Source organism: Cyprinus carpio, chromosome A5 (genome assembly GCF_018340385.1).
Source record: "Cyprinus carpio isolate SPL01 chromosome A5, ASM1834038v1, whole genome shotgun sequence".
Taxonomy (NCBI): domain Eukaryota; kingdom Metazoa; phylum Chordata; class Actinopteri; order Cypriniformes; family Cyprinidae; genus Cyprinus; species Cyprinus carpio.
In genome coordinates this window covers 29,811,462-29,839,034 of record NC_056576.1, presented here as the reverse complement: position 1 = coordinate 29,839,034, position 27,573 = coordinate 29,811,462, and the positions used below count along the sequence as shown (strand labels likewise).

Here is a 27,573-nt window from a genome sequence, read left to right as displayed (position 1 = left end):
CTACCTGTTATTAAGCCTGCACTGTCTGACACTGTGAAATCAAAGTATGTATTTTTGGAAGCTGAAATCCTCTAGAGATGCAGCTGTGATGGTGAACTTGAGCACAACATGCGTCTCATATTTCAGTGTCACTCCTCTCAATCTCTTTCTCTCTCTCTCCATCAGGTATTAGGTGGATCAGGGCGTCTGTACACGTGCTTCACGTCCTGCCACTACTGCCCGTGCCCCGCATTCTCTTTCACTGCGCTCAGGAGAAACGAGAGTCTGATGGTGAGGTCACTTCCTCTTTCTGCTCACACACACTCGCACAGCTGCACTCACAGACCCTGAGACCCTCATCCTGTTTAGTTGTTTTCATCATCATTTCTGTATTTCTGTCAATATAAGTATACACCCTGGCTGTTGAAAGTTTGGAATAATGAAGATGTTTAATGTTTTTGAAAGAGGACTCTTAAGCTCACTAAGTCTGCATTTATTTGATAAAAAAATATGGTAAAAACAGTAATATTAGTACAGTTATATAACTATACCATTTATTATTATTATCAATGTTGAAAACATAGTTTTGTGGAAACTGACACACACTACAGAATGTTCAAATGTGTGGTGTATGTTTTTTTTTCAAATAAAGACATGAATACCTTTATTAAGCAGGTATGCATTAAATTGAACAAATTAGATTTTTTAAACATTTATAATATTACAAAAATCCTGAAATGTATCACTGTTTGCACAAAAATATGAATCAGTTTTCAACTGCTGAACAGGATGCTTCAAATGTTTTCAACACTGATCAAAATTAGAATTGTTTCTTAAGCAGCATGTCGTCACATTAGAATGATTTCTGAAGGATCATGTGACACTGAAGACTGGAGTAATGATGCTGAAAATTTAGCTTTGCATCACAGGAATAAATTACGTTTTAAAATATATAACAACATTAAAACAGTCATTTTAAATTGCAATATTTCACAATGTTACCGTTTTTACTATATTTTTGATCAAATAAATGCAGCATTTCTGAACATCTTGCAAAAACAAAAAAACAAAAAAATCATAAATATTCCAAACTTTTGACACGCTGTATGTGTGTGTGTTTGTGTATCTATATCTCCATTTCTGTCTTATTTTCTGCATTTCTCGTTTGCTTGCTTGTATGGCTGATATCAAACCATAATTAAAACCATTGACAGAAATTAATGATAAATAGTCGACAATTAATATTCCCTACTAGCTGACCACATTATTGGATATGCAAAATGATTGACTAATTGATTACTAAAAACCATTATAGTTGCAACACTGCTTACTTTATTTGCCTGCTTTTGTTTTAAATATCTTCCTTTGCTCCCTTCTTCATCTGCTTTTTGCTGTTATTTCCATCAACTGTCTGTCCTTTGATGCTGTGGCCCCTTTTCAACAGTATCTGTTGCTGCATAGTTTCATGTGTATCAGCCTGGTTTTGAGCCCAGGGGAGAGAATAAGACTAAAATTAGTCCTCAAGTCTGAGAAAGAAAATCCAGAGACAATACCAAAATGCACTGCTTCACTCTGAAAGCATGACCTCACTTTATTATCGAACTGCAATGAAATATAAATGCGTTTTATGCCCATGTGATCTGAGAGGAATGATTTCCTTGTTTATTTATAGCCATCTCTGTAATGCATTAGCATTTGCTTGATGCGCTTGAAAATGTCTCAAATGTGATTAACCTGCCTGCTCTCAGCGGCTTGACGTCTGCCCCAAAGATAAAACACAAGAACATGACGTGAGATTCTCATCAGACACGAGGTTGGTGGCTTGATGGTCTCGGTATCTGAGGTCTGGTGTGCAGTCAGGCCTGCAGACCAACAGTGAAGTGTGAATGTCAATAATAAAGCAAATACAGTCTGTTCTTCATAGTATAAAGCCTACACATTAATATCTCCTGTTAAGTGCGTCTTTTCTCCCCTTTTCAGCTGTTTCATTGTCAGTAATCTTGTTTTGGGCGACACTAATATTCTCCTTTATTGTAATCCTGTTTATATTTACGTAATGTGATGAACGTCTAGTCATGGTGATTGTGCATCCCGCTGATGCATTTATCATGTGTGCAGTCTCAATAAATAGAAAACTGATGGCTGCTTTGTGCAGTTTTTATCATTACGCTCGATAAATATTCATGAGAAACATATCTGATCTTGAACCGATATGGTTTCTATGCTCTATATATAACCAGACTGGTGTGAGAATAGCTTATTTATGTAATATTATTTTCAGGCAACTCGAAGCTCTGTTTTTAACATGATTAAGTGTCACATTATTGAACTGTTTTGCGTATCTGTGTTCTCTAGTGTAAGCACCTCCTGGCTGCCTGCCTGAGTCAGGCCATGGGTTTGTGCCAGCAGGAACAGGTCTCAGATCAGCAGATGACCCACATTCTCTCAGGGCAAACTGAGGCCAGCACATAAATAACTGATCCTGGAGTAGAGAGAGACTCTGATTTGAACACCCATGCAGGAATTTAGAATGGACTAGTCTTTTGGAAAATGCTGTGTTATTTTGTTTTTTTAAATTTATTTTTTTTTTTTTTTTTTGTTTTGATATGTTTTATATTTTTAAGAATGTTGTGAAGGGTGTGTAAATAAGCAAAGCTATGTCCCTAAATACCAGATGTTTGTGAATGCAAAATATTTTATCAGTTGCCAGAGAATGTACATCTGTTGATTGAGCACGACGATGGCGTTTATTTTTGGAGTTTCCGTTTGTTTGAAGGTTCAGCACCCTTGACTGACTTTCAATAACACACAATGAGACTGCAAGGCTTAGATACTGTACTTTTCGACTTGTTTTCCTCAGCCAAGTTTTGTTTTGCTTTCGTAAAATTGTTTTGAACTATTAAACATTCAAGTAGCTATATTTTATCATACTTTCTAAAAAGAATAAATGAATGTCATAAGTTGTTTTTTTAATGTATATATTTTGTATTTACTGTATATTTAGCATTTAATATATAGTATACATTTACTATACTATATATATTGTAATTCTAATTCTATTGTAATGTAAACATCCTGTAGTCAAAACATGACACTTTATAAAGATTTTTTGTTAAGGTATTGTTTTAATCGAAAAGTTTTGCTAATTGAAATACTAAAAATGAAACGAAAGAACACAGAAAGCAGAACATACTGAGATAGATGTATGGATAATGTGTCTTGCCGTGCCACTCCACCTATGCTGATATAATGCGTGTCCATTTCAGTTTCCACGTTTTGTGATTGCATATCCAAACCTCATCTGTTGTCCTGTAAGATATTACTTCCACCATATTCAGCTTGGAAGAAACGTACACTGAACTAAACTAAGTATCAGTTTTTGTGTTTATGCAGTGGTAAGTGTTTGAGAATGTGGTATTTAATAATGAGATGTTTATAATTTAGGGAACTGGAATATGGTAACCGCCAAATGTATGAAAACAGTCTATCAGCTAGGCTAGATTCTTGGACTTTGTGGCTTTGGCTTTGGTGGAAGTTTGTTTATTTGAACAAAGGCTGCATGTGCAGTTTCTCACAACACACACACACAGATACACTATCCTTCTGAATAAACGGCCGCTGATATTCAGCAGCACAGTTGAGCTGAGCTAAAACCGTCCAACTTTCATATAAAGAGGGCACAAAAGATATATAAACATCTTTTATTAATAAAATAATTCACCGTACATAGAGATTTATTCATGTTAAATAACAAGACTCCATTTTGATGCTAAAGTTTTTTGTCATGAAGCTATTATCTTTCAGCACATACAAGAGAACATCACCGTGTATGTAGATTAGTGACAAATACACACATCAAAAACATACACTATTTAAAGCACAGACTCTTTTCTGTTCGCTCCAAAGACAAGAATAAAATTCAGTTACACTTGACTGGTTAAGAAAAGGCCGTTTGTTTTTCTGCTTTCAACAGAAAGTACTTCGGTAAAGGAATAAAACATCAGCTAACACAGTTGCAGTGCAGTACAGATTCGTCTCCATGGGAATGTCCAAGATGTCTGGCACACTCCTGTAGTTTAGCCCTTGCAAACAGTAACAAATATCTGTACATTTACATCGTTTATAGATTACAAAACACACAAATACTGCTCAAGAACAGCTTTCTTCCCTACAATAAATAAACCGTTGGCACAGCTGCGGTCGGGGAAGGCGTGTCACTGTCAGGGACAAACACATCAGTGCATATGTCAGTTTGTGTCAGGTACCAAAGGAATAGTTCACTCAAAAAGTATAGTATGTGGAGTGGGATTTTGGACCAATGAACATTCACTCTAGACAGGGTACAGAATGTTAGACCATAAGTTGTGTCCTTATTTGTAAAATGCTTCAGATAGCCAATAAGCCAATAGCTACATTTACATGCACCCAAATAATCCGTTTATAATGGCTAAATCATACTGAAAAGCTTTCATGGTAACACCTCAACTGATCTCAATGAGTTGGATTGAAAGAAGTGTAGACTCAAAATCCATTCAAATGGGAACTCTTAAATCGGCTATTTGAATTAGATTCAAAAACACCATGTGAGTGGGTTTCATTACTTCTTATTTCTTATAAACTACTAAAAAAGGTCTTTTGGCCTTTTTGGTAATGTTATCAAGGTAAAAAAGCACAAGGATGCTCACTGTAGATCCAGTGACTTTTCGCGGTGTCTTCAGTTCTGAACGGAGCTCACTGAAGTTTTGTGTGGAATGCATGCAAACTCACAAATATGTGAATCAGATTGGATCTTTTAGAGTTTATATAAACAGCTTCTCTTAAATCGGATTGCATTCATTCTGATCTGATTTACAAAAATTGGTGCATGTAAATATACCTAGTGATTTGTGAGACTAAAATCAGCTTATAAAAAACCTAACAATGCAAAGAAATTGATGCCAAAAAAAATCAAACATACACAAAAAGACATTGAATATTGAATAAACCATCCAGACATCAATAAAGTTTTTTTTTTTTTTTTTTTTTTTTTAAACAGAGCCAAACTGGAAAAAGTGCAAAAATCTTTGATGAGGCTTTAACTTTTTATGACCAATGATCAATAAAAGAAGAGTTTAAGGCATTTTCATGACCTACACTTGGTCAGGTTATATTATAACCTGACACAGAAAATGAGTGTAATATGTAAATACACTGTACAATGTATTTTAACAGGATCTCTTCAGATGACACACTAAATATAGCTATATTTTGCCTGTTTAACTGGACAGACATATAGGGGAGGGAGAAATAATTGGTGAGAGATGGAGATTGGGATGAAGAAACCTACATCTAGAATGGGATGACTAAAACTTACATCTCCAAAGCTCAATGTCTGAGGAGGATGTGCTCAAATCACTGTGCCAAGAGCTCTGAGCTTTTAATCATTTTATAATCATAATTTCGATTCATCAAAATCTAGTCTAGATGAGCCAGTTAAAGCACTGATGAATGAAGAGCAGACCTTTCTCTAGATCTGTAGATATACTGTGAAGGTGGTTGGTGATTAATAGAAGAGAGTGTCAGTATTGACACTACAGATTGTTATAAACTGTCCAGCTCTGGTGGTGACACTGTAAATCTCTCTCCAGAGGAGACAGTCTTTGCTCCAGGTCAGCTGCTGTTGGTTTTCGGTCTGGGTAGTCTGTCACAGTCAGAGATTCAATAAACTGATTCCTAAGGGCTGTGACACATTAGCAGACAGACATCAGAAATCTGAGGACACTGATATTAAAGTGACGTTTGAGTCCACAGTGAAAACCTGGGATTCAAATCTAATTTAACTTGCAAAAACGAATAAACCGGTTCTAAATTGAACCGTTTTTTTCTACTCTTTGAAAAAGTTTAAACAAAGAAGCATGAATATTTAAGGTTATATCAGCGCTATTTTTTGGTCATTAAGTATATGAGTGACATTGATCATGTGACTCTGCATTGATGTTCTTTCAGTGAAGCTCAAGATGTTCCTTGGATCATTTCAAATCATACTGAAGAACATGATCATCAAGTTAGACAAACTTATGAAGTTCATGCAGCTCAACTCAGTCTTGTCTCAGGTTATGCCAGAAAGAAAGAGAGTGTCATGGTCATTTAGTAACACGCTGACCCCAAAAGTATTTGTACACTTCAGCAACATCAAAAAATGTAATTGCATTAGATAACACAACATCAAAGTGGCATTTATTTTAAAGAAACATAGCTATCTTTATTTGTTAGAAGCTATAAAACAATATGAAATAAAAACTCAGAGTATTATGGCACTTTAATGCAACACATTTTGAGGTGAGCCTGTCCAAATACAGTTGGGGTCACTGGACACTGTACAGTGTACCCAATGTATCTGTCATTTTGGTTTCACATATGAACTTGTTGGGTTAACTGAGCTGTGAATGGACCAGTAGTGCCTTTGAAGTGATGAAAAAACTGAAAAGTGGGGTAATTTTTCATAATTGGCTGTGCAGAAAATCATTTTATGATTCTTTCTATTATGGGTTCTTAAATTTGCTTTTACCTTGTGTTCGTGAGGCATCTAAACTAGCCGTCTCAACTGTAAAAAAACAACAAAAGGAACGAATACATTCAAGCAATTCAATCGGTTTCTTTGTTCCCTGTTCCATGGCGGTGTATTCAGCTGATGTGCCTTATGAATTCAGATTGTTCCTCTGGGCTGTTCTACAGACAAGAGATCATTCAAGATTTAACTAAAGCTGCCCAAAATTATTAAAAAAAAAAAAAGTTTTCTATAGGATATTGATGTAGGTTTCTCATACGTGGATCAGTTCATCGTTCAGCACTTCCAGAGGCCCACCGGCCTCTCTTAGCTTTCATTCCTGCACTAAGGCTTGACCTAAAGCTGCTTCCAAAGTCTCTAAGTGCTTGGAAATGCAATCTGAAATGCAATATTTCCACATTTGTAGTGGTAGAGTTTTTTTTTTTTTTTTTTTCACAGTTCAATGTTAAATCCTCAAAATGTTCGATCGTGTCCACATTGGCTTCATGAATAGTGGACCCTGCTAGACATCATCTTAATACAAGATCATGCTGTTTGCAGTTCTTTGGTCTGTAAACATTTCTCTCATGTATTTTGACAAAGACCTCTAAAGTAGAGGGTCGATGGTCATTGTAATCTGGTCTCTGTGACAGCTGCTTCTATTGGAGCTGTGATACAACTCGTCCCGGTGACAAAAGAAATGCCGGTTCAGAATCTTCCTAAAAGTGACTCTGAACTCCTGGATGCGGTAGGCGTAGATGATGGGATTGACGGCAGAGTTGGTGTGCGAGAGGATGATGGCGATGTTCATGATAAAGTTGGGCTTTTTCAGCTCGTAGAACAGAGTGAGGCAGTTCAAGATGTGCACGGGCAGCCAGCAGACAGCGAACAGGCCCACGATGATGGAGAGCGATTTGGCGGCACGAATCTCCCGCTGCAGCAGGCCGTGGTGGTGATTCTCACCGTTACTCACGCTGCATTTCAGCTCGATCTGACGTAGCTGTTTACGTGCCACTGTGAAGATCTTGGCGTAAATGCCCAGCATGATGAGCAGAGGTGGAAGTACGCAACCGAAGAAGTTGAAGTACACCATGTAGCTCATGTTCACCACGTTCTCGAAGAAGCACTTGAGGTGGCAGCTTTGCAAGAAGCCCGTCTCTATCTGAGCGGCATCACTGCTATTGCTGGTTTTGTTTCTGGAACAGGCCAAGTCTTTAAGGTTCCAGCCAACGAATGGAATGAGTCCAATGATGAAGGATAAGATCCATAAAATGGCAATGATCTCTCTTGCCCTTTTCCCTGTGACAAGCTCCTTATACCTGTACAGATGAGAGGATGTAGAACAAAGATGATTAACTTGGCAAATTTTAACTTTGTCTTGTGATGGTTAAGTTCACTATACACTGGGGTCCAAAAGTCTAAAAGCACTAGCAAAAATTCTTGTATTTTGCATTTACTTGCATTAGTCTGTACAAAGAGCCACATGATCAATTAATTGTTTTTAATGTAATTAAAAAAAAATTAGTTTGTTTGGTGTGTTGGAGATTTTTTTTTTATTTTTTTTATTAAAATTTATATGTTTGCTTGTTCCTGCAGTGGGATAAAAAATATAAAAGGTAATTGCACCTTTTTAAATCCCATTTCTGACTTTTTCCCCCTCATAATTCAGAATTGTGAGATAAAAAGTAACTATTTTTAATTCAGTGGTTGAAATATAATTGGAAGATGTAAACTCAGAATTCAGAGACAAAAATCAAAATCGCAGTTTCTGTTTTTTTTTCAGTGGTGAGTTGAGTTTGAGCTTATATCTCACATATCTTAGTTTATGTCTCTCAATTTTGACAATTTTGTGAGATAAAGTTGGAATTACCTTTTTTTATTTATTTTTTCATTTTTTGTCCCATTGCAGAAACAAACTTTCATACATTTTTGTTTTAAATTGATCAAAATTCTAAAACTTTTATTTCCAGGTTTAAATTGCATTTTGAATCGTAAATTTCAGTTTGCTACTAGAATTTAGGATCCCACTGTTTATATATTAATTTTATTAAATAGCAAAAGCTTAAGTTAAAACTTTAGGCCCCAGAGTGGAAAAAATATATTTTCATTGTCTACTCTGAGGCAAGGCTTCCATATAAAACAACAGATGCACTGTTCAAAATAAATTAATATACTGACAAAAAGAAAAGGCCGGTTTGTGGTTGTCATCAGTACATAAGCAGATCATGTTTAGAGTGATGTTCATGTGATGAGCTACACCTTTGGTTACTCTGATAGGACACCTGTGTGAACTTGAGGAGAACTGACTTTATACATCCACTAACAATCACTGCAACAGCAGCTAGTTAAAAGTCATTGCAAAAAGTAAGTTCTGATGAAAGCTTGTGCATCATTTCTTTGCACTAGCCATTAGCTTTGTTTTGTATATAATGTAATAAATCCTCATGAACATTTGTGTTCAACTACTTCTTGAGGTCACTGTATTTGTATATATAATAGAGAGAAGAGGAAGAGAGCTTCACATAAACACTGAAGTGACTGATGGCTCAAGCTTTCACTTAGAGGCTCTTCATCAGGCATCTTCAGACAGCTCTGGTTCTGCTTCTACTGATGGACTGAAGTGAGTAATACGTGAGGTGCATTATTCATCACACCAACCACAACCTTTCTCAGAAAGACCTGGGCAGCCACAGCCATCAGTGGTGCTTACCCAGTGACAGATAGAGGAGGGTGGGAAAGCACTGAGAAATAACATCATGTTGGTTCGTAGGTAATGAACTACATTATCTTACGCAAGCATCACTGTTACTTTTCCATACACTTAGGGAAGTGTTGTTAACTAAAACTATAACAAAAATATTTTTTGTTAATTGAAATCAAATAAAACATAAATATTAGATGAGTAAATTTGAAATTTTAATTTGGCAACTACATTTAGATTGAAATACCAAAATTATTATAACTGAATTAATTATTAAAAAACATGAAAAAATGACAAAAATTAAAGTAAAAACTTAAAAAATAAAAGCAACTTTATAATATTAATGAAAATCTATAATACTGTATAAATAATACTAAAATAACACTGGATTATGCTTATTGATTTGAACAAATCTCTAACTCTTAATAATTAAACTTTGGTGCTTAACTTGTCCTCCAGCATTTGTGCCATATTTTTCTGTTGTTTAGAAGTTAATTCTCCAAAAAGTGCAGCTTTTCTAAGCAACTGGACTACTGGTTTAAAACTGAGATAAAACAGGTGAAAAAGTTCCATAGATGTACACCGTTGTTTAAAGACAAGAATATCAGCACAGACATTTGGGGGTGGGGTATTTATTTTGACTCGGGCCAAAAAGCAACCAACCTGAATACCTTAGAACAGTGGTTCACAATTCCAGTCCTCTGCACATTTTGTATGTATCTCTCACCACTTCAGACGTTTGTTCTATTTGACCGTAAGTGCCCTGCGAAGTGGACATCACAGGACATTCCTCCATGATTCCAGTTCGAAGAGAGCGTAAATGTTCAAATTCAAAGTGCATTAAAGTGTGCGAGATGTAATTTTAAATTGTATTTATTTACAGAGGTGCATTATGTCTTACTTCATGGTTCCCGAGTAAGTTTTGTCTGTGTGTGAAGACACTGCAGGCAGTGGCGTAGCACAGATTCATGAATAAATGTTCCAAAGTGAAGTAAACTCCAACGGCTTTCCCGTGCTCAGGGAGTAGGGAGCAATGAACACTGTGTGTAGGGACCATGTGAGTCAGAACACTGTTCATGCATGAAGCTGTCTTCTAACGAGCTGGTTATCTGAATTAGGTGTGTTAAATAAGAGAGGCCTGCAAAATATGGAGAGCTGTGGTACACAAGGACTGGAATTGAAAACCATACAGAAACACCTGGACCTCCTTAGCAGCTGCATAGGCACTACACTCCAGTGTTAAATTCGTTAACGAAGACGACGACGAAAAATATTAATTAACAAACATTTTTTCTGTGACTAAGATGAGACGTTGACGAGCTAAAAATAATATCTGATGACGAAATTATGACGAAATTTATGTCTTCCGTTAACTAGACGAGACTGGACTATAATGTTATTTGAGGACTACCGGACATTCAAAATGCATCCTATAGGATATTGTCCTTCAAAATGTGCGTCCCTGTCATTGGATTGCGATCGGATAAGGGACGTTTGCATATCTAGTCAGTATAGCAGATGCAGTGGATGGATAGGCTAAAAAAACGTGAACGAGCGATCTGAAACAATGGCCTCAGCACCCGAAGGGATAGGGATAAGGTAACCAAACATCCCGTTTTTCCTGGGAGTCACAATTCGATGTCGATTAACTTAAAGTTAGTGAAGACGGGATAGGTGGAATCGTGCTGATAGAAGTGCTCTCTCTCTCGCGCGCACGCTCCACTTCTTCAGTTCTCATATACAGCGCGCGATCAGTTCTCAGCGCTCAAATACACACACAGCAGTCCAAATGTTTATCGTGTAGAGTATCTCACGTAAATACAGTAGGTTCTGGATTAAGTGAACGTGGACAGGTGGGTGAAAACTGAACGTGTGTCAGTATTTCATGCATGCCTTCCGTCTTAAAAGGACAGCATTCCAAATTAAATACCTATCTGTCATTAATGTTAACCAACAAAAGATGTTAATTAAATGTATACATGTTAAGTAAAACCTACTGTATTTGAAAAATGAGTTTAATTTGTATCTCTATTGTATTTGTCTTATTGTGCTTCTTTTTTTTTAAATATATATATATATATATATATATATATATATATATATATATATATATATATATATATATATATATATATAAAAATAAATTTAATATGATTTTTATAAGTTGCTCCTTTTTCACTTAAAGGGATAGTTCACCCAAAAATTAATATTGTCATAATTTATTCAAGTTTTTCCAAATTCAGTCCTTGTTTCAAATTTCTCATAAGCTTAATTGATTTGGTCTAAAGAGAGAAGAATTAATGATTATTTTAGTTTAAAGACTACATATAAAAATAGCTACCAAAATAAATTTTGGTAACTACAGTTTGGCTAAAACTATTGACTAAAAGTAATGACTAAAAGTTGACAAAAATGCAATGACTTTTCGTTGACTAAATCTATGAAAGACTCAAATGACTAAAATGTGGAGACTATTAAGCATTTTCGTCTCAAGATAAAGACTAAGACCAAATCAAAAATGCCTGCCAAAATTAACACTGCTACACTCTAGCATTATATCAGAAATAAAATCTAGAAAATGTAAAAATCTATTTCTATTTACTTTTTTATAATTATTTGTGTATTTTTGGGAAAGGGTGCAGGAATTGAGAGCATCATGGCTCAACATGTAGAGCACGTGCACTTACTGCTAGTGCTAGGCCATTACTTTAACTTCTCTTTGTGCAGATAATTTTCTCCAATTTTCTCGCATTTTTGTAGCACATTAGTGATTATAATCACTCTCTATTTTTATTTCTCCAGATGCAAGGACACATGATGTCATTGCATTTAGCTCCAAGAGCACAGTCTCCTTCTGTTGGACACTTCTTTCAGCTTTAGCACGTTTTTCTCTCTCTCAGCGCCAGCTCTCCTCTACACTCAGGGCACATGAATGGAGGGAAGAGTGGATTAGTTGTGGCATGACAACAACCTGCTGGCATCCCCATCTCCCTCTCGCTCTCTTTCACCCCTTCATTCTATTCAACACACAAATCCCTTCCCTAACCCTTCCGTTCTTCAGCTGCCTCGCTACCGCTTTAGACCACAGAGCTCTGCCAACAGGCTCCAGTTAAAGTAAAAACAGTTGACACAATGGCTCTAAAGGGAGAAGGTCTCAACAGCTTTGCTCTTAACACATGTGAACAGGTGCATCAAAACAATAGTTTACAACAAAAATATCAGGTTGCAAAAACAAAAACAAACAAACAAAAAAAAAAAAACACCATTTAGATATTATGACAGTGTAAATTCATTAAACTTATAAAATTGTTGTTCTAAACATGTATGACTTTCTTCTGGGACATGGGTTATTATCGTTGATTAAAACAAAACTATTTTTGTTCATTGAAAGGAAATAAATACTGAAACTCCACACTGACTTTCATTATAAAGGCAAACATATTCTATAACAGTTAAAATTATATAAATTGTCTTCTTTTGTGTTACACAGAAGAAAGAAAGTCATTAATTACAGCATTCCACTTTCTTTGGAATGCTGAAGAAATTTGATTAGTAGTATTCAATTCTCAGTGTGAAAAGAAAAATCACTAATGGACCCCCCCATCCCCCCACTATTTAAAAAATCGATTTGTTTACCTTTAATGCATCAGTAGCGTTCATCAATCCACTTTGTTCTCAATTATTTATGACAAATCAAAAAGGGTCGTTGAATGCTCAATAAAAATAAAAAAACATTAAATGAATAGTTCATATGAACATGAAAATTCTGTCAGTATTTACAAACCTTCATGTCATTCCAAACCTGTATGACTTTCTTTTTTTCTGCAGAAAACAAATTGAAGAAAACATTTTGAAGAATGTTGGAATTTTTTACTTTTGTGAATCATAGAAGAAAATAAGTCATACAGGTTTGGAAAGACATGACGGAGAGTAAATAAAAAAAGCATCTGATTGTATATTAAAAGCTCACTGTATGGTTTGTGAACACGTTGCACCACTAAAAGGGAAAATCCTTCCATTAACCAACGCTTACTATTATTTAACAGTACAACCAGTGACTCAGAGGAAAAAGATGCTCTAGGCCTCTTTTGCTCAACAGTGGAAAGACCTTCTGATTCAAACCCACGCTTACATTTATATAATAGCGGCCTACTGTTTTAGGAAACTTGAACCCTATTTAGATCCTTCAGTCAGTGGACATGTAGCTAAACACAGCCAGTCCTGAGAATTCATGTTTTTACACGAGAAGAGAAACAGACAGATGAGCGCAGAATGTTTGCATGAGAGAGAGATGAGGTTGTCTAGTCTAGTAAATGAAAACCAAACAGGGAATACTTTCTGGCAGCACAGTGAGGAAACTTGGTTCAACTTGGATCATCTACTGACAGCCGTGCCAAAACCCTGTATTTCCAGTAACTACAGCATAACTAGAAACATACGTTCATCTTGGCCATGAAACGGCGAGAGTAACATGACCACCCAGGATCTGAGATGATTTGGAGTATACTGAACAGCTTTATCATTAAAGTCACCTACTGTAAGCATTTCCTTATTCAACACTGTCATTAAAAACACTGCGAGATGAGGAAAAACTGCATTCCCACAGGACTTAAAGGCATCATATGATGTTGATAAGAACATTATTTTGTGTATTTGGTGTAATGAAATGTGTTTATTCGGTTTAAGGTTCAAAAAACACATTATTTTCCACATACAGTACATTATTGTTTCTCCTCTAAGCCCCGCCTTCCTGAAACGCGTCATTTTTACAAAGCTCATCATGCTGAAAAGTGAGGTGTGCTCTGATTAGTCAGCTATCCAGTGTGTTGTGATTGGCTGAATGCCTCAACCATGTGACGGAAATGTTACGCCCCTTAACATACCGTGATTCTGTGTCCCAGAGCGCTGAGACAAAAACATTAAAACCCATTATAAACGAGGCATTTGTTGCATCCAGTGGGGACATAATTACTGATTTTAATGACTTATACTGTCTTTTTATGCGTTGTGTTGCATCGCGCTGCGTAAACATAAAACCATGTCTGCATTTGTGATCGGAGAAAGCGCTACTCTACACTGCTTAAAACTCGCGTTTGAATCATCAGTGACAAATCCTTTAAATATCTAAACGTACTTTCAGACTGTGAGTCAGAACAGCTGGCATTGTAGTCTACTCTCCCAGGATCAGGAAACAGTCCTCTATAAAATGCATTGCACACATCTGAATACTTTGGTTGAACTGTTCTGGAACAGTGTTGTAAATACAACCTAACCACTGATTTCTAATCGTATCCTCTTTTGAAAGGCCAAACAAAGTATTTTCGCTTTCACAATGAAACACACAGTGTCTCCACGACATGGCGGCGGCGGTGGCAGCAACAATAAAGTTACGCCTTCTTTCTTCGAGTGAACAATGAGAGGCGTTATGCAAATCTTCCCACATCGTGAAGTAGATGTGGGGGCGTGTTAGAACGAGCCGTTTTAGGAGGGTGTGGACGAGTCTTAACTTTTATAAAGAATATCTCTTTTAGTTTGAGACTTAAATCTTTCCAACTTTAGGGATCTTGTCTATTCACAAACAGCTTGTAACACTCCAAAGAGAAAGGAAAACTTGAAATTGCGTCATATGAACCCTTTAACACAGTATCAGCTGTGGAAGTGAAACCAAGTCCTAACTATTTAGTCTCATAAGTGTGCTTCAGTAATTACATGACATGAAGCAGAAAGAGAATGCATGAAATACCCCATGCATGCTTTGATGTGTATCAGTCAGTCAATATGTAATACCTTTTGTTTCTCCTTTCTTTATTCTTTCCAGTGGTTTCCATTCATTTTGAAGAATGATGGCACATGTAAAAAGATGTCTCTCTTCAAAATGTGAACTTGAGGCTTGACAACATTAAATGTTAAGTAGTTTAACATCCAGATTTGACGAGATTAGGCCGTTCATATAGTTCAAATGAACCTAATGCTTCTTTGTCATTCCTTTTTTCTTTTACTATCTAAGTCAGGCATTAAAATAAAGCAAAGACAAGAGGGAAATATATATATATATATATATATATATAGATATATATAGATATATATATATATATATATATATATATATATATATATAGTAGGCTATATATTTCTAGTTTAAGCCTAAAGATTTTTATCATTGCTCTTATCAGGGTTTTTTGACAACTACCTTCTTTTTTTAACTGCCCTCTTGAGATTCACGTATTAACACAGATTAAGAAAATTAGGCCGATATCCATTTCAGGGAGCCGAGTTTATCTTGTGACTGCGTGGGGCATGGTCGTGCTGTCCTGAAAAAGTCTTTCAGTGTTCCAACTTCGATAAACTAGATGAACTTCGAACGAATTGCAACAGAGGCACGAGCATCATATTGATCGGAGAAACTCGGCTGCTGCTCGCGCTCTCTCTCAAATGTGGTTACACAACATACTGTAGCAGCCTTTCAGGAAAGATGAGGGTCGTTTTGGTTTGTGTTTATGAGATGAACAAATTATATCATATTAATGAGAAAGTGCACTACCTGATAATTCAGGAGAGAAAATGCAGAAGACAGCGAAGGACAGGTTGATGGTGTCACGCGCGTGTAAATGTCAATGCTGTTGTGAAACTGTATATATAGAGTTAATGGTTTATTTAAGAACCAAGACTCATAAATAATAGGTAGTAACGAATCGTTCAGTGATAATGGACAAGAAATGCTAATAAACGGGAAAAACTCACCTCAGGGGGATTTTTACAGCCAGATATCTGTCGATGGCAACCGCCAGAAGACTAAATATTGAACTTTGAGTCAGTACCAGAACGAAACACGCCAGGAAAAGGCATCCATAGAAGTCTGAGCGCAGACCAATGCTTATAGTGATGGCAAAAGGGATTGCAAGACAGCCAACCAGAATATCTGCCACGGCTAGTGACACCAGAAAGTAATTGGTGGCGTTCTTGAGAGTGGAGTTGATGGCCACAGCCCAGCACACCAGCACATTACCGGAGATTGACAGGACGGCGATCACCAGCTCAATAGCGATGTACAGCGAATCCATTGCTGCACACTTCACCGAGAAACACCTCCAGACAGCAGTTAGGATGTCATGAGTCTGTCTGTCACTCTGTGCTGCTTGTCCAGTTGTAAAAGAACCAATTTGCAATAATCCACGGATCTCCAAAGTTTGTGGTTCGCCAAAACGGCCATCTGTTGATTTAAAAATAATAATAATAATTAAAAAAACAGCGTTATTTGTACTCACTCTGAAGAGAATTATTCAGAAGCATTAGAGGCAGATAAAGACGCAGTGTTTCCTTCCTCACAGATACCTAGAAGTTCCCCCTGACGAGCAGAAACTTATTCCAGAAAGTCACAATAGTCTGTGCTTTTGGATTTGGTGGAGTTACTTACCCTCATTTCAGAGGTGTTTTTTATTGTTTGACGTCTTGTGGTGCATGTTGCAGAAGCGCAAGAGCGGTAGTCTGACGCACCGCGAGCGCAACACATGGCTTTTCAAGCAGCTCGCGGAACACAGCCTGAGAAAAAGCCTGTCCATCACAGCTCGAGCCACGCCCCGCCGCGCGCGACCCGTGCTAAGATGATCTGAAATCAGCAATTACCACACACATTTAGGATTGTCCGCTGACATATATGATAAAGAAGAATACAAGCTAAAGAAAACAAATCTAGTCAAACTGGATTCGCCTTTCCTTAAAGAAATTATAATAACTGGACACCAGATAAAGAATAGCTACACACAAATATAGATAGGCTAAACAAATGGAGAGGGGGATATAGATTTGATATTTAATGGAATGCAACAGATAGGCAGCTTCTGTGGTCTTTTGCGTTCTGAATTCGCTTTTATCAATTCTTACAAAGAAAGAACGATTACAATTATGCAAATACACAAAAGACCAATCAGAAATTTTACGGTTACATCATAGTTTACGCGCTTTGGATTTGAATGGCAAATATTCTATCAGTGGCTTCAATATGATTTTAAAAAAAGGTTGCATGATGAATATAATGAAACTTTAAAAATGTGGTGTAATAGAATAAATAATTAGCCTACATGAGGGGAGGAAAGTGTGAATGGGGGCGCTTCAGTGCGTTTGGGCAAAATTAATTGCAGATGTTCACTTGGTTTGGCGCAAACTCTTACTGGAAAAAGTGAGAAACGCTTGCCATGTTTACTAGTCTGTTTATCTGCCCTTTAAGATAGATTCTATTTTTGTCCTTATTGACATTTTACATTGATTGAACTTATCTGCATGCTTAGCCTATAGATGTTTTGTACAAAAGAGTCAGATCTTCTGAAAATTGAGCATGTAGTATTTCTGAGAAGATCTTGGTATGTGAGAGTAGTGAGTAAGAGACAATATTGTGTAATTGCCAAAGATTTACAATGTGGACTCTGTTTATCTCTAAGCCTGTCTGTAGCCACACACACATTTCAGCACATCATTTTTAGGGTTTGTAGACCTATAAAACCCAGTGCCATTATGACTCCTAAACTGCACAGTTCCCTTCTGCGTAACTCACATGGCAGGAGAGATAATCTGAAAATATATTTGCATTTTGTGAATGAATGTATTGTAGGACATTTGTCTCTGAGATTTTCTGTTCTGCTCTAATAAAGGTAACAATTTTATTCAAACAAGCAAACAATATATATATATATATATGTGATGGCAAAAACCTTTATTACCATTATCATCAATTAACAGTCTTCTATCATGAAGCAAAACTGAAGTTTCAAATAGAAAAAAACACACAGAGTCCTTTGCAATCTAAATATTTAAGAGGAAAGATTCAATAAATAGCATTTCCAATAAGAAAACATTTGAAAACACAGATGCTGTCTGCTTTTTGTATGTACTGATTTTACTTCTGATGAGAGAGAATTTATTATCAGTTGTCTGTGTTTGAATTAACAAAGCGTATTTGGCACAAATGACATTGCTGACCCACCTAAATGCGTTCTTGTGAGAGTATTTATCCAATATTGATACTTTTTTAAACATTGCTTAAAACCTTTTATGTAAACACATCCCATGTAATTTAAGCAGGCACAAAAAGCATTAAAGAATCAATAATGGTTGTTTGAAACAGTCTCATGATATTCAATCAGACATTGACTTTCTGGCATTTTTCAGGGAATAAATAACTAGAGTAATGTAGAAATAATCTTAGTGTTTGTTAATATACGGAATACGTAAATGCACAAAAGTGTTAAATAAATGGGACATTTTTAAGATTTCGTTGGTTGTGGTCTTTGAGGGACAAACTACAACTTTTCAACAAAACATATGAAACTTATTTTCATACTTCAGGTTTGACATCTTACCAACATGTATTACGAGTCTTTAAAATTATTTGTGGGAAAACCATACATTTTATAAAATACTTTATAAGTGTCAATATATAGATTTGGGTAATAATACTCTCTATAAAGATTAGCAGCTACACTTGTACTCTTAGCAAAAATTTAGCATACTAAAAAACTATACCAGTTTCAGTGCAAGATTGCAAACTTACACTCTGTAAGCAACTTCAAACTTCAAAAAACTGAGTTAGGTCTATATGACACACGAATTGTAAGGAAAAGAGACATTGTTTGAGACTTGAAGGATTGTGTGTTTGTGTATGACTATAAAACTGATTATGATATGCTGCTTGTATTTAGAGAGAACCTGACTGTGTGAACACTACAGAACTGTGTGTGTTTGTATATTTAGAAACACTGTGAAGGGAGAACTGGACCAGGAAAATAAAAGTGCATCTGTGCCCTCATCTTCATCTTCCTCTTCCTTTCTTCCAGTGAAAAATTAAGTCTCAAAGTACTTATAGATCTGAGATACATATTGCATGACACTTTGCCAGTCCGGTCGGTCTGTGTGCATCAATTCATCAATGTCCTAAAGAGAGAGCAGATGTAGAAGTTTAGATGCAGGAAATACTTTTACACATTTTCATGCAACATTGTTTTTTTTAACCCGTGCCTTAGACTTGAATTCTACTATAAAAATCCATCTTAAAAATATTATATTTTTATGAAATATGATGATCTGAAAGTATTCACACAATATGTACTGTTTGAAAATGTTTTATAACAGTTTTTCTGACAGTTGTGGTGTTATTTCCACCACAACAAACCATTCTGGCCACCATCAATCTATCCAAGACATGATGAGTTTATCTTTTCTTTGGAACAGATTTGGAGGAAATCAGAATTACATTATTTGCACACTAATGGATCCAACGGATGCAGTGGATGGGTGCCGTCAGAATGAGAGTCCAAACGTCACAATAATCCACAAGTAAAACACACGACTCCAGTGAAGCAAAAAAAAAAAAACCCCTGCATGTTTGTAATTAACAAATCCATCATAAAGATGTTTTTAACATTAAATCTTTGCTTCTGACTAAAATATGAATCCTCTATCCATAATATTGTCTTCTCCAGTGAAACAGACATCTCATCTGAATCAGTTGAGAAGTATGCACAGATCAAACAACGTTTGTAAACAAAAACCGTCCAAAATATTTCTAAACACACAGGTCGGTGGATTTTGATGTAAGAGGACAACAGGGGATGGACTTTTACACTGAGGAAAGCATTGTTATGGATTATTTTGACCAGAAGCAACAGTTTCAAGTTAAGACGCTTTAATGTTGGATTTGTTTCTTGAAAACATGCATCTTTTCACTTCACAAGATGTTAATTGATTGACTGAGTCTTCTGGATTACTTGAGGATTATTGTGATGTTTTTATCAGCTGTCTGGACTCTCATTCTGACGGCACCCATTCACTGCAGATGATCCTTTGGTGAGAAAGTGATGTAATGCTGAATTTCTCCAAATGTGTTCCAGTGAAGAAAAACCCTAATCTATACCCTGGATGGACTAAGGTTGATTAAATTTTAAAGTTTTTTTAATATTTAATTTTTGGTTGAGTTTAATTTTGATAAGGAATGGTTGTGATTGAGGTTAATGTTAATTTTGATTGTTTTTGTTTTTGATGTTTTTCATTTGAGCTGTTAGATTGTAAACATCATACAAAAACAGTGAAAATATTAACTGTAAAAATTAGCCTCAGCGAGGACTCAGCAACAACAGATTTAGAATGTTTGAAATGGCATTTCCATCACAAAATGATATTAAACACACATCGTTTCAGATGTGGTAGAAATGACACTGGTGAAAATGACAAAAATAACACATTACAGAAAAAAGACTTCTCCTGGGATGCATGTATACGCACACAATATTGTACATTGTTAAACGCATTAGACTGAGAATGTGAATAGTAAGTTTTATTTTCTAAAAGTCCACAGGTCCAAAAGTCCCTATATTTGAAGAAACATTCTCATAGATAATGTTCAGATGATACTGTATATGCAGTTAATTGCACTAAATTAACAAGATCACACTTTACACATTATATATTGCGTCAGATAATTAAAAACCCAAAAGGACAAGGGAAGACAAGTTTCATCCATGAACAGCCAGAGGTTGTGTCATTCATAAAACTATATTCAATCCTCTAAGAAAGAGCAGATCAACTGGATGTGGGATTTTCCAGTCATTCATTTGTTTTGTTGTGGGGAGTTTTGGGGATGACTGTTCTAAGACAACAGGGCAAAGACCTTCACTTTAACATCATAACCAGTAAGAGGTCACGATTATCACATCTAGGACCCAGTTGCATCCCATCCGCACACACATATTTTGGTAAGGGAGTTAATAACAAAGATCTCAGCTGGAGTTCTCAAATTCTCAGCCTATCCACCAGAGACATCCACACAGTATATATGTAGAGTGTGAAAATGATTTGAGGTTGTTATATTATAGGCTTGACAAACATCAAATACACAGAATTAAAGGAACAGTTCACCCAAAAGAACCTTGTGTGTATACCATCTCTATGAAAACAACCGCTTGGTAATGTTGACTGTCTTTATATTCACATCACAGTTCCCTCCTTATGTCTACAGTGTGTTGGGTGAAGTGAACTCCTGACTGTGGCATTTTCCTGTCATAGTATCTATGGGTGTGTAGAAACCCAGAGAATCATTAAACATTTACAGGTCATTTTAAAAGCCCAGAGGGTGGCGAGGCATTTGGACACATTCTTCTGTTTTTCCAAACCCCTCTTTCTCATCACACTCGATCTTTACCATATAACACTTACTGTGTGATATTTGATAAGCAAATTCTAAGGTCTCTAAATTAGCCATTGTAAAAACTTGAGAAATCTATTGTAGTCAATCTATTACATGCCTTCTCGTGTCTGATTGATAGTTTACACATTTTTAGCAAGTAACAGGCCTTTTAGTATAATTGTAAAAATGCTCACCTTCAGGTCATGGCTCACATGCCTTTTTGCTGTGAAATCTTTACTGATTTATATGAAGTACATGTAAGTATATCTTTTATATTTTAAATTATATTTCAAGATAACCACTTGTTGGACTGAAGCAACTTGCGTTTACTTGATTATCCATACTTTTTTTATAAAAATCATTTTAAAATGTATGAAATATGATCCATCAGTCTTTTGAGGAACGTTTATTTGTTCTCTCTCAGTCATCATATATTGCATTGAATTATGTTTTGCCCTCCACAATAAAAACAACAGAGCTTTGATCATAAAACTAAGCATTTAAATATAGACTGACAAGTGATATACTGTTATAAAGATCTTATTGATTTACATAAGTTATCAAATTTTTTTTTTCTCCAACTTTTGTCTAAAGGCTCAATAAACGAATTAAAATTATATGTGTGTGTGTGTGTGTGTGTGTGTGTACATATAATTAAATCCATATAGACATTCAGATACAGAGCTAATGCTGTAATCCTCTTTGCACATGTTTATTGTGTGTCTGTGGTTAAGTCATGCTGAAAGGGATAAACATAACCTGCTGAGTGATGTCAAGTCAAAATATTGTTAACACTTCTGTAATGAAGTCATAAAAACACCCTCACAAATGAAGGAAACAGAAGTGCACACAATTACCCAGGATGCAGGTATCATTCCTACTTCACGAGCAACAAGGTATACAGTCATGTAAAAAAGAAAGTAAACCCTCTTTAAATTCTATAGTTTTGTGTATCAGGACATAAAAAAAAAAAACAGGTCTTAAAACTACGTAAATACAACAGAAGATGGAGATCACATATTACACCGTGTTATTATTTAACAAAACTAAAGCCAAAATGGAGAAGCCACATGATTCTTTTCTTTTTTGTATTTTTTCATTCTGTTGTAGATTTGCAGGTGTGCTTGGAAATATTGTCCTGTTGCATGACCTGGTTTCGGCATAGCTTTAGCTAGGACAGATGGCCCCACATTTGACTCCAGAATACTTTGGCATAGAGGAGTTCATGGTCAACTCAGTGACTGCAGAGTGCCCAGGCCATGACCCCTCCACCACCACATGCTGGACAGTTGGTATGAGGTGTTCGTGCTGAATTGTATGAACTTTAACATTTAACATGCTAACAAAAGCCTGTAGAGTTTTAGATGTAGGTCTTGTGTTTTTTGCAATTTCTCTGAGCATTACAAGCTCCTTCCTTGGGGTGAATTTGCTGGGATGTCCAGTCCTGGGAAGATTGGCAACTGCCTAGAATATTTTCCTTGTGAATAAACTTCTTCACTGTAGAATGATGGACTTCAAATGGTTTGGAAATGGCCTTATAAACCTTCTCAGATTGATGGGCAGCAACAGTTGCCTCTTTGTAATTATTGCTGACATCTTTCCTCCTTGGCATTGTGTTAACACGCACCTGAACTCACCTGACCAGCAAACTGCCAAAACTTCTGCTTTTACAGAGGTGCTCATTTTTGCTGATGATCAGTTAATCAAGGGCATTTGATCAGCAGCACCTGGCTCTTACTTACCCTCTTAATTCCTATCCACCTTATTTGTCAACGCTGAAGTGTGTGGGACTTCCAGGGTGTATTCTAGAAAGCAAGGGTAACTTACAGTCACATATACCCTGAACTCTCGGATGATTGACCCAAACCTTGCTTACTTGGTTCCAAAAACACATCTGGAAGTAAGTTCAGTCAACCCAGAGTATGTTCACGGTTAACATGCAAGACATTCTCAACAGAGCGACAAATCGAAAACATGTGCCATGCTGCTTCTTTCTTCTTCTTTTGTTCAGTGGTCATTTACATTCTTAGTGCATATGACCACCTAACTGATGGTTGTGCAATCATTTTTCAAATTAGTTTTTTTGTTTTTAATCACTGAGAATAAGAATTATTTTGTTTGTTTGATGCTAATTATGTAATAATAAATATCATTGTAATGTATTTTTATTATAGAAATAATTATAGAAAATGCAGATGGACCCACAATGTGTGAGATGACAATAAAATACTATATTACCTTGTTATAATAGTGTTTTATAATTAATATATATCTATAACTATTATATATGACAATAAATATAATAACATATTAGAATAATATAATATTACCTTATATATTACTTATAATAGTGCTTTATAATTAACTATCATGATAGTTTAATACTGTATCAATATATATGTATATATATATATATATATATATATATATATAGTATACAGTATTTGATAACTATATTGTAATCATATATATTATTAAGGTCACGCAGGTTATGTATTGGGAATCAGTTTCTATGGTTACTTACATACCATGAGAGTTACTTCAATTTTTGGAACCGAAAGCTGAGTTTATACTCTTACTTGCCCTTAAGCTTACCTGGGTATGTCACATAACCTGCTTTCTGGAATACCTCCCTGGATCATTAGCCGCTGTAGGGAAATAACGAGAAGAATAACAAAGTGCAGTAAACAGTAAAACTGTTTGCACTACAAACCAGTGTGTTCATAATTAAGACAATACATTAAAATAATATGAAAAGACACACCAATTTGCAGTATCAAGCAGCAAAACAAGTTTTGTACAGCTAAAAATAACTGTAAGCGGATGACACCGGGGGTGTGTTCCAGAAAGCAAGGGTAACTTACCGTCACATATACCCTGAACTCTCGGATGATTGACCCAGACCTTGCTTACTTGAGTTTGTTGGTTCCAAAAATGCATCCAGGAGTAAGTTCAGTCAACTCTGAGTATGTTCACGGTTAACACGCAAGACATTCTCAACAGAGGGACGAATCGATGAGTCACCATGGAAACCGACGCTAAGAAAAAGTGTGCCATGCTGCTTCTTTCTTCTTCTTTTGTTCAGTGGTCATTACATACTTGGTGCATATCGCACGGTTGTGCAATCATGAGAAAAAAAAAAAAATATATATATATATATATATATATATTTTAATCACTGAGAATAAGAATTGTATTGTTTGTTTGATGCTAATTATATGATAAGAAATATCACATGTATTTTTATTCTAGAAAATACCTTATATAAAATGCAGATCCACGATGTGTGAGATGACAAATAAAAATAATAAATATATTAGAATAAAATAAACATAACCTTGTTATAATAGTGTTTTATAAAATTAATTTATTATAATATTGTTATAATAGTGTTTTTTTAGTAGTGTATTTTTAATAATTTAATTTAATATAATAAATATAATAAATATTAATAAGTATATTTTTATATTATGTATTACTTATAAAATTAACATATCACATAACTATCTCTCTCTCTCTCTATATATATAAACCTGCTTTCTGGAATACCCCCCGAAGCTAGACCCATAAAAATCACAAATGGCCGCGCCCACTCTCACTGGGAGAATAAGGTGGATATGGAAGCAGTATAGGTGTATTTATTTTTTCACACATGGCTTCTCCTTTTTAGCCTAGTTTTTACAAAATAATGATAGAGTGTATTATGAAAACCATAGTATTCTATATGTAAAACCATAGAATTCAAAGACAGTATACTTCCTTTTTTCACATGACTGTATATCAGAAAATTGTATTATGTATTGTTTTCAATAAAGGCAGCTGATATAAACACAAGCACACTGTAAGACACAGTTACACCAGCTGGTGACTCAGGTGACTATGTGTCAGCTGTCTAGTGACTTGAGAGCGTTTTTGGGGAGTGATAACCAATACGAGAGAAGACAGTTGATCTCGCATGTTCCATCGCTACTGCAGTGATGGAAAGATGCAGGATTTTCTTTTTTTTTATTATTATACTCTGACCATATACAAGTACAATAAAGACGCACAGAAAAACATGATGCAAATCTAATTGCAGAAAAACATGCAGTGTAAATGGTCAGTTCAGTAAGACTTCAATTTGTGACCTCCTGTACTTTATTTTTTTTTTTTTAATAATAAGATAAAATTCCATGGGCCAGATTTTCAAATGAATTTCTTTAAGATTTTGTATGGTATTTACATATGATTTAGGATAGTTGATCACAGCTGCCTGGTGAATGTACTTATATTTTACTTGTGGAGACTTACTAACTAAAATAATCAGCATTCTGAAGTTCCTTTGATTTAACTGGGTGATCTAGATTGCTTGTTTTTCTTAACAATGGACAGTTCACACAGCCTAAACTCACAAAGGCAAGAGCCAAAGGCAGTTGATTTGGATTATGTGTAAATATAGCTCTATACATCCCACACTGCTGAATTTACAGTCTGTTCAACAGTCCATCTTTGGCTCACAGTTACAGTGCAGATGCAAATGACCTGTATTTAAATGTGCTCGGCTGTGTCAGTCACACAAAGCTGTAATTAAAGATGTGCAAATTACTCACAGTGAAAGCCAAAGCCAAAGTGTTTCTTTTTCTGTTTGCTGTAATCATACTTATTTGATTATTCAGTATTCATTTATCTTTAGACTTATGAGTTGTTTATTTAAAATAATACAATCCAATAAAATAATCCACACAGGAGCCAACATATTGAAATCATATCAGTGTTATTTTAGTATAATTGAGATACTATTTCGTTTTTATTAATATTTTGATTAATATTCATATTTTATTAATATTCAGCCACAATCTCTAAATTAATTAGACAATTGCTACACAAAAAAGTTGTCACCCCATATTGTTCAATTATTTAAATAGTAAACAAATGAAGTTTGAACCACAAATAAAGAAAAGAAAACAATTTTTTTTATTTATTTATTTATTTATTTTTTTATCGTAATGGTTTTAGTCAATTTATTATTTTTTTAAATATATCTATATTATTTCAGCTTCAGTTTTATTTATTTTAAGTTAAGTTTAAGTTAAACTAAATTAAATGAGAAATGCTGCCTTGGCATCTAGCTAAATTAAATTAAAAGTTTTATTTTATTTCAAGTAACAAAATGTTTTTATGGTTTTATTTTTTAGTTAACTGTACTAACCCTGGATCATATGGATGAATATTACTCACTTTATAATAATACAAAAAAATATATAAATTATTATTTATTTAATAAAAATGAATGATGTGTGTGTGTCTGTGAACATAGACTCACCAGAGAGGGCTTGATACCAATGCTTTCGGCTGCTTGGAAAGCCAGGGTGAGATTTCGCCCCTATAGGGAGAAAACAGCACTCTGTGAATATTATTTACAGTAGTGTCTAAAACCGGTTGAATTCTCTAGCAATGCTCTAGAGTGTGATGAAGCTTCCACACGAGGCCTTTCAGTAGCCAAAGAGGCTTTGTGAATAATTCAAAAGCATAATGTACCATCTCTTCCTGTAATCACTATTATACTTATAGCTGCAATTTGTCATACAGCTCCGAAGACTGTGGCTCTTTGCATGTTTGTGAGTGTGTGTCTCAGGCACGTGCACGAATAGAAATCAAAGGGGGCTTGAGCACCTGACCATTTTCTTCTTCGAGAGAAAGTGCCCATTTTTCTGGGGAGTGTTTTTTTTATTTTATTTTTTTTATAAATGAATATATGTATATATGTGTGCGTGTGTGCTTCTGTTTGTGCACAGCTTTCCCTGTCAAACAAATACAAAATCAAAATATCAGGTCGGGTCAGGAAATGTTGAGAAATGCTCCGCGTCTCTGCAGCACAGCACTGTAGCACACATTGATCGGCACATGCAGATCACAGTCACAGACAGGCTCCCTTTCCTGTTGTGTTTGTCTTGCTGTGGAGGTGAGTGATGATGAATAACAGACTAAGCTAACATCCATGACTCATGAGCGCTACCATGTACTCTACCAAGGCCAAAGGAAGTCAGTTTCTTAAAATGCATTTAGAATGATCACAAAATTCAAGATATGGGGGCAGAAATGTATATATTTATATAATTTCATATAGTTAATAAGTATCACGCACGTGACTGACGTTTTTTTTCCACCAAAAATCAGCATGATTACAAATGTGGTATTGATTTTATACAGCAGTTC

The 27,573-nt window shown here is 35.5% G+C and overlaps 3 protein-coding genes across 16 annotated transcripts in view; 1 reads left to right on the top strand and 2 right to left on the bottom strand.

Moving 5' to 3' along the window:
- Positions 1 to 27,573, top strand: part of zswim7 (zinc finger, SWIM-type containing 7) — a 97,932-nt gene that overhangs the window by 24,440 nt on the left and 45,919 nt on the right. For 7 of the 10 annotated variants that reach the window (XR_006160119.1, XR_006160118.1, XM_042756838.1 and 4 more), the window contains exon 5: positions 166 to 270. Coding sequence is in view for 8 of the 10 variants with exons in the window: in XM_042756838.1 (XP_042612772.1) it covers positions 166 to 270 (105 nt within the window). In the remaining 2 variants the exon portion in view is untranslated. Of the gene's footprint in view, positions 1 to 165; positions 271 to 2,334; positions 2,533 to 9,004; positions 9,938 to 27,573 lie in introns of those variants that run through there. The other 3 variants (XM_042756835.1, XM_042756836.1, XM_042756842.1) reach the window with 2 other exon arrangements.
- On the bottom strand, positions 3,667 to 16,760 carry LOC109070668 (adenosine receptor A2b-like). 2 transcript variants are annotated; one of them, XM_042756830.1, is made up of 3 exons: positions 16,621 to 16,760; positions 15,948 to 16,416; positions 3,667 to 7,824 (listed from the first exon to the last, which is right to left on the bottom strand). In XM_042756830.1, the coding sequence occupies exons 2-3, from the start codon at positions 16,265 to 16,267 to the stop codon at positions 7,113 to 7,115; spliced, it is 1,032 nt and encodes a 343-aa protein (XP_042612764.1). In that variant the 5' UTR covers positions 16,268 to 16,416; positions 16,621 to 16,760; the 3' UTR covers positions 3,667 to 7,112. The 2 variants fall into 2 exon arrangements, with proteins under 2 accessions (XP_042612764.1, XP_042612765.1); XM_042756831.1 differs by having other exon boundaries at positions 15,948 to 16,713.
- The window catches only part of LOC109086572 (cytospin-B-like), a 107,926-nt gene continuing 98,355 nt past the window's right edge, over positions 18,003 to 27,573 (bottom strand). For all 4 annotated transcript variants that reach the window (XM_042756826.1, XM_042756827.1, XM_042756828.1 and 1 more), the window contains 2 exons: positions 26,681 to 26,740; positions 18,003 to 19,130 (listed from right to left, as the gene is read on the bottom strand). In XM_042756826.1, the coding sequence (XP_042612760.1) occupies positions 19,041 to 19,130; positions 26,681 to 26,740 (150 nt within the window). In that variant the 3' untranslated portion in view covers positions 18,003 to 19,040. The remainder of the gene's footprint in view (positions 19,131 to 26,680; positions 26,741 to 27,573) is intronic.

Coding starts and splice junctions, on each gene's coding strand:
- LOC109070668 (XM_042756830.1), bottom strand. CDS start 16,267: ATGGATTCGCTGTACATCGCTATTGAGCTGGTGATCGCCGTCCTGTCA. Junction 7,825..15,947: donor GCTGTAAAAATCCCCCTGAG/GTGAGTTTTTCC, acceptor TCATCTGTACAG/GTATAAGGAGCTTGTCACAG.